The 7,894-nt window shown below is 37.2% G+C and overlaps 1 protein-coding gene across 1 annotated transcript in view; it reads left to right on the top strand.

Annotated features, from left to right (window-relative positions):
- The window catches only part of TAF4B (TATA-box binding protein associated factor 4b), a 106,472-nt gene that overhangs the window by 68,158 nt on the left and 30,420 nt on the right, over positions 1-7,894 (top strand). The window contains exon 12 of the mRNA XM_012802043.1: positions 6,428-6,532. Within this exon, the coding sequence (XP_012657497.1) occupies positions 6,428-6,532 (105 nt within the window). The remainder of the gene's footprint in view (positions 1-6,427; positions 6,533-7,894) is intronic.

The following is a 7,894-nucleotide window of genomic DNA, read 5'->3' as shown; positions in this document are numbered from 1 at the left end:
AAAAAAAAAAAAAAAAAAAGAATGCATCGCCAAATCAAAATTAGGATCCAGACAACAAATTCCTGGGAAAAGAACCAATAGCTTAATAAACCAAGGACCGCCAACTACTACCTTTCCTCACAACTCATCAGACAAGCACTGCAAAAAAGTTGCAATTAAAGATGAACAATATAGAGAACTCCCAACACAAACAATCTGAAATGCTACAGCCTATCAATCAAATGGGAATTTTCATTTAACAGCCGCTTCTCACACTCCTATGTGTACATTGAATTTCTCTTTACACATAAGTTCTTAGCTATAAGTTCCAAAGTTTTTCCAAGGGACTTTGAAATGAAGCTTCCTTATGTTCCAGGAAGACTCACAAATAACACTGGGGATCCTCAACACAAAAATGCCAAGACCTCTCAAATAAATGGGAATTCAAAGAGGACAGATACCACCCCAGTGACATGTCAGGCAGTGCCTCAGGTTCCCTACCATAGGGATGGAAGTTTCTCAAATGGAAATCTAAAGGGGATAAACACTGCCTCCAATGGCTAGAAAGTTCAAAACCTCCAAATATGTGGCTTAATCTCATTCCCTGGGCCTCAAATGGGTGGCCTACTTACCCCATTCCTAGGGAATCCACCCCCAAACGGTAGCCTAGTTTGTTGGTTCCCTGAGAACAACAAATGAGTTCCAACTTCAAAAGAGCTTCCCTAGTTTCGTTCAACCTTGTGACATCCACCCCCCAAAAATACCTCAAAACAAGGAGGCGCCTATGGCTCAAAGGAGTAGGGCACCAGCCCCATATACCAGAGGTGGTGGGTTCAAACCCAGTCCAAAGAAAAATAAAAAAATGCCTCAAAACAAAAACAAAACCAATAGGAAGGTCTGAAAATTCCCCCTCATCTGGATGGAATCAGGGGCTCTGTTTGCAACAAAAGGCCTAGTGTCCAGACACTTTCCAAATCCATTTCTTCCTCAACTCAATTCAGGTTGTGGGGAGCCACGTCCACTTCCTTGTTGACTCACCTTGAAAAGAAGTTGCTCCTACCTGCTAAAACCTATGGCTTTGACCTGGGGCTGCTCCCTGCCATTTCCAGCAGTTGGGGGGTACTATTCCCCTGGGGCACTGATGGACCCACCCACAGATGCCAAATTCTGTTACCAAAAGTTCAGCATTTATCCCCAGGAAGAATGAGATGAGCAGTTTGAGAAGGAAACCATTTATTAATTTGTCAGCAAATGAGGAGGCACGAGGACTCCCATCACAAAATACCAGTGCCCTTAGTTTTTTTTCTTTTATGAATATGCTTTGAGCGTCAGTGTCTGAACTCCAAGTCACAGGGATTTTCCCTTATGCTTTTTTTGTAGACGTTTTTATAGTTTTGCCTTTACAGTTTGAATTAATTTTGTTATAAGTTGTGAATTTTAGGTCCAGATTGGTGGGGCTTTTGGCACATGGATGTCATGTTCCAGCATTTGTTAAAAATACTATGTATGCCAGACGCTAATGTGGTGGGGACAGATTTTAGTTAGTAATACATTTTTGCTATAGGGAAGAGTCCAGTTTGTGCTTCACTTGATTTGTACAGAGGTATCTGGGCATTTTGTTTATATATATTTTTTCTTTATTTTTTGGGGGGTGATGTGTGACTGAGTCTCACTGTCACCCTTGGTAGAGTGTCATGGCTTCATAGCTCATAGAACCTCAAACTCTTGGGTTCATGTAATCCTCAGCCTTCCAAGTAGCTGGGACTATAGGCACCTGCCATAATGCCTGGCTATGTTTAGAGATGGGATCTCTCTGTTGATCAGGCTGGTCTGGAACTCCTGAGCTCAGGCTGTTCACCTGCCTTGGTCTCCCAGAGTGCTAGATTACAGGTGGGAGCCACTGCTCCCAGCCATTTTCTTCCTTTCTTTTCTTTATTAATTTTGAAATAGAAAAGGAGTCTCACTCTTTTTCAGGCTGGTCTGAACTTGTGAGCTCAACCAGTGTACCACCTAGGCCTTCCAGAGTGCTGGGATTACAGGTGGGAGCAGTGCCCTGGCCTGACTGGGCATTTTAAGGGGAGAATAAGAGTAAGGAGAGAGGTGAGTGGTGGCTCAGTAGAGTCAGGGAAGTGAAAAATTTAAAGTGGGAATGAGGGTGGACCATTGAAACCCATCTGAGTTTGCTAACTGGTGCTTAGAAGCTAGGTTCCTACCCTTCTACATAGGCTGGGATAAGGGGGCCTTATCTATCTATAGCTGTTGACAATATAATAGTAAATTCCTCTGCCAGCTTTGAGTTTCTCAGGTAGGCCCTTTAAGGGTAGGTTAGGGTCATCCTAGGGATGTGACCTTGAGCTGTTAAAACTATGTTAGTATTTGAGAAAACGGTTGAGAAGAGGGTTCAGATGTTTGGTCAGGGAGAGAACTTTGCCATTTCTCAACTGCTTTGTTTTCCGACCTGGCCAAGAACCAAGTGGCCTTACTCATGGATCTTATTTCTGGATTCTCTCTTTTGTTCCATTAATTTATATGTCTTTGCCAGTGCTATGTTATTTTAGTTATGGTAGGCTTTTAGGAAGTCAGAATCAGGTGGTGATTTTCTTCTAATTTTCTTTTTTTCAAAGTTGATTTAGCTATTCTAAATTGGTTGCCTTTCCATATAAACTTTAGAATCAGCTTCTATATATAAAAAAATATTATTGAAATTGGGTTAAATGTGGTAGATCAATTTGGAGAGAATTAGTCTTTATTATATTGAATTGTAATCCATGACTGTGCTATGTTTTCTTATTTTTTTGTTTATTTCAAAATCTATGAGCATTTTATGGCTTATAGCATAAAAATATCTGCACATGTAGATTTATATCTCAGTATTTCATTTTGGGAAGAGCTATTATAAATAGCATCGTCTAAAACAGGAGTATCCAAACTCTGCCCACAGGTAGCCTACTGATTTTATGAGGACTTACCCCGCCCCCAATCTGTGGTGTTGCTTATGAGGTATGTCAGATATCACAAAAAGTATTCACCATGGACTTTTTCTTTCTTTCTTTTTTTTTACTTTTGGCTAATCAGCTTTTGTTAGTGTTTCTGTATTTAATGTGTGACCCAAGATAACTTGTTTTTCTAGTGTGGGGCAGAAAAGGAAAAAGGTTGGACACTGTGATCTGAAATTTAAGTTTCCAGTTGTACCTTTAGAAATAGAAAGATTATTGTGTGTATTCTTGCATCTTGCAATATTGCTAAACTCACTTATTCATCCTAGAAGGATTTTTGGGCTTTTTTCATAGATAACTTGGGGGTTTTTGCATAGATAATCATGCCAATTGCAACTGTGTTTCTATAAGCAAATCTCTAACTCAAAGGCTGTTTTTACTGAACTGAATTCGCTTGTTGTAGTCTTTATCCTTGCTTATAGATAGCAAATCTCCATTAATGCCCAGAACTTCCTCCTGTTTGGTTAAAAATGCCTAGTTTTTCTGTTTTGTGTTGGCCATGATACATTGTTTTTCAAAAAGTTTTTTACAAATACAAGGTCAATCAAAACTGTAATCAATTTTTATTTTTGTTAGATTTTTTTAAAGTTTTGTGTATTCAAAACTTTGTGTATGAATCTTGAGAAAACCAAAGTATAATTTGCAGAGTGGGAGAAAATATTTTACTATATATGAGGTTGTATAGTTAAGTTTGAGGACTCATTCTAGAAAAAGTGCTACATACCTCATTGCTGAATATCACTGCAGTCACCTTCAAAGTACTCCCCTTAGGAAGTTATGATCAATGCCAGCACCTACTTCACCCCTGAAAGCACTTTTTCTAGGATGAGTTCACAAACTTAATTGTCAGACCTTGTACTGTGATAGCTCTAATAGCCAAAGAGATTCCCAAAATTGCTTTGAAAGGTGGACCTGTGCATAGCTTCCCAAGTGGAGTACTTCAAAGGTGACCTCAATGATGTTCAGCAATGAGGTTCACTTTTTCTCGGATGAGTTTTTGAACTTAATTGTCCAACCTCATAGATAGGGAAATTTGAAAACTAGAGTCAATTGAAAAACTTTTTATTTGGTGTGACTGTCTTGCTGCAGAGATGTCATTTCTTTACAGGGAAGGACTTTACAATGTAACTCTTTTGATTTATGCTGTAGGATAGATTAACTAAAACCATTATTTTATCACCTGTAAATTCTGGATTGTGACAGCATCAGACTCTAAAACAATTTTTTTTTTTTAATTTAAAAGGTTGACAGCAATAATAGATACTATACAGCAGGGGTCCTCAAACTTTTTAATCAGGGGGCCAGTTCACTGTCCCTCAGACCATTGGAAGGCCGGACTGCGGGCCCTGGGATGAGTTGGCTACTAAGCCGGACAGACAGTGGCGGCAAAAACACCCGGTGGCCACATCTGGCCCGCTGGTCGTAGTTTGAGGAAGCCTGCTGTACAGCTTCCAAAAACACTTTTTAAACAAATTTTATTTATAAGTAAGCACATAGTTTAAAAGAAGGATTTCTGACATGTAATTCATGTAACAAAATGGAAATGGTTCTTAGTTCATTTTCTTTGATTGATTGTTGTTTTAGTCCATTTGGGCTGCTGTAACAACATGCCTTGACTGGATGGCTTGTAAACAGTAGGGTTTTATTTCTCCTAGCTATGAAGTCTGGGAAGTCCAAGATCAGGGTGCCAGCAGATTTTGGGTCTGGTTAGGATCTGCTTTCTCTTTGTGTTCTCACATGGTGGAAGGGGCAGAGGGTCTCCCTTAGGTCTCTTTTCTAATCCCATTTTTATAAACCTTATGAATTTCACCTGTATGAATTAATCACTCCGCAGAAGCCCCACCTCCTAATACTATCGTCTTGGATATGAGAGTTTCAGTGTTAGAAATTTGGAGGAGTACAAACATTGGGAACATAGCATTTGTTTTCTGCTTTCTTTTTTTTTTTTTTTTCCTTTTGAGACAATCTTTGTTACTCTCAGTAGAGTGCTGTGGTGTCACAGGTCACAGCAACCTCAAACTCTTGGGCTCAAGCTATCCTCTTTCCTTAGTTTTTCTATTTTTTTTTTTTTTTTTTAGTAGAAATGGGTCCTTGCTCTTGCCCAGGTTTGTCTCAAACTCCTGAGCTCAGGCCTCGTTGTCCTCCCAGAGTAGTAGGATTACAGGTGTGAGCCACTGTGCCCAGTGTTGAAGTGATCTTAAAGTGGGGTTTATTTATTTGGTATTTCCTTGAGAGTGACCATTTTACCATAAACTATTTCCCATTTTCATCCTGCTTTTTTTCTTAAACATGTGTTTTAAAAGTTGGTTAGTACTCTTTTCAAAAAATATTCCCTCCATCCAATGGGGGGAACCATACCTGTGGCACATATTGCAAGGGTACATGTCAAATCTATTAAGTATAGAGTATAAATGTCTTAACACAATAATCAAGTGAGGTGAAGGCTATGTTAACTAGTTTGATGTAAGCATTCTAAATTGTATATAAAATCAGCACATTGTACCCCATAAATGCATTAATGTATACAGATATGATTTAATTAAAAAATGCATAATCTTCAAAAAAAAAAAAAAGAAAAATATTCCCAATATACATAAGCATTTCTAAACAGGTTATTTTTGATTAACTATCTTGATCTTTGAATATGTGCCTATCAGCCAACCATCCTCAGGTTTTTCCTCTTTTTCCCTTCATAATAATAAAATTTTGATGGGGATGAACATTATTCCTCTTCTGGAAAAGCTAAAGGACTTAATATGTAGTGGTGTTTTATTTTGACTTTCTAACTTTGTTTCTTTAAGGAATACCTAATTAGACACTTAGCTGCTTTAATTAAATGATGCTGTATATGTCTTTTATTAGTGCAAAAACAGTTGGCTTTGAGTGCTGTTTCTACCATTTACTACCTGTGTGACTTTTATGAAATTGTCCTAATTTCTTAGAACCTCACTGATTCTATTTGTAGAAAGGGAATGACATGTATAATTCTCACGTTATAGCCTTTAATATGGACCTTTGAATATGGCTGTGAGAGTTAAGGAAGTACCTTATAAATTATATAGCACTAATTTGCGTTTCATCTGAAAACATTGACCAGTTACTAATCTCTCTCCAATTTGCTGTTCAACTTATTGTTCAGGCATCTCTTACCTGTGTTTAAAATGGGGAGAAATGAAGCTAGATGCCTTTCTTTTTTTCCTATTTTATACTTCCTCCTTACCTCCTTCCTATTTTATACTTTCCTGCCTGTTTTATATAGAAATTAAAGACTAAAGAGATTTGTTGGAGTAAAGGAATTAGGAAATGTGCTTTTGGCTCTTAGGGGAATCTAATATTTATTTTATAATGTAACTGTATTTGGTGAAGAGTACAGAAATAGGCTTAGCGATCAGTTTCTTTCTCCCTCTGAGCATGAGTGTGTGTAGATATTGATTTTTTTTTCCATCTTCTAGTTACAACAACTGGAGCTTGCACAGATACAGCATAGAGATGCTAATCTCACAGCTCTTGCAGCTATTGGACCAAGGAAGAAGAGACCACTAGAATCTGGAAATGAGGTATTGAAATAATGTTAGTTATTTTATTTTTAATGTCAACAAAGCAAGCCAAAAAGAAGCAAAGACTTGAAAATAGTCTACCCTGCGTTGTACGCTGTTGCTGCCAAATTCTTCTTTGCCAATTTTATAAAATCTTAATTTTTGCCAAGTTTTTACTATTTATGTCACCTTGAGCTTATTATTTATTTCTTTTATCATTCTACCATTACTTCATATTTCTTTTAGTCCCCATCTTCTTTCATACTGAGTCACTTATTTCAGGTTTTTATTTCTATATGTTCTTTCTAGTGGTTTTATGTAATCCTTTCACCTCTGTTTATCTCAATCTGGCCAAATTTACCCTCTTATTTCTTTCATGAATTCTGACTATTCATTCCTGCATCAGAAAAGCTGCTCCTTTTCTGAGCTTATGTGTTTATGTGGCATTAATTGTTTCTTATGTGAATATTTTTTACTCTGTTACAAATTTCTTGAGAAAACTATAATACTATTTGTTTTCCCCATAGAATTAGGTGCATATATGCTTAATAGATATCATTATTGTTTGATTAACACCATGAAAGGATTTTTCTTACATCTTCAGAGTAATTATTCAAGATAGTGTTAGACTTTAGGATACATCATCAGAGGGAGTGTAAATGTTCTGAGATAAAGTAATAAAAGAGCTATAAGTTTATCAATTTTGCTCTATAGAGTTTATTTTGCTTTTTTTCCCCATTAATTCTTAAGATGGAAGATTTGATATAGAATGTAAATATACTTTGGGGCGAGCTCCCCACTAACATTGATTCTGAATGTTTCCAGTTCCTAAATGAATGCCAATCACCTTAGTGACGAAAGATTTTAAAAGTCTAGTTCTTTTCACTTTAAATGTAATGGATATAATATGCTCCCTGTCAGCTGTCCAACCTGATATAACAACTATCAAGTTTTTTGGATATTCTTCTAGAAATTTTGTGGTACATATCTAATGTGCATTCACAAATCTATATATATGATTTTATTTTTCTTAAATGTAATCAGACTTTGCCTATTGTTCTACACTTGAAATTTTTCTCTCTCCATAATCCACCTCATGTAATTTAATTCTATAATTTTAAAGGTCCATGACATTACTGTATTTAGATAAGCCATAATTTATTCAACCAGTCCTCTAATGGACATTTAGGTTGTTTCCAGGTTGTAGCGTGTATTGCTGAGAACATCCTTGTACTTACGTTATTGTGTGCTTGTACAAAATGGAATTCCTAGGTTAAAGGGTATGAACATTAGAAAAGACTATGGGGGCTCGGCGCCTATAGCTCAACCGGCTAAGGCGCCAGCCACGTACACCTAAGGTGGCGGGTTTGAATCCCCAGCCCG

Source organism: Otolemur garnettii, unplaced genomic scaffold (genome assembly GCF_000181295.1).
Source record: "Otolemur garnettii isolate 467f Iridium unplaced genomic scaffold, OtoGar3 scaffold00012, whole genome shotgun sequence".
Classification (NCBI taxonomy): Eukaryota; Metazoa; Chordata; class Mammalia; order Primates; family Galagidae; genus Otolemur; species Otolemur garnettii.
The sequence above is the reverse complement of the archived record's forward strand: the minus strand, read 5'-3'. Positions and strand labels throughout refer to the sequence as shown.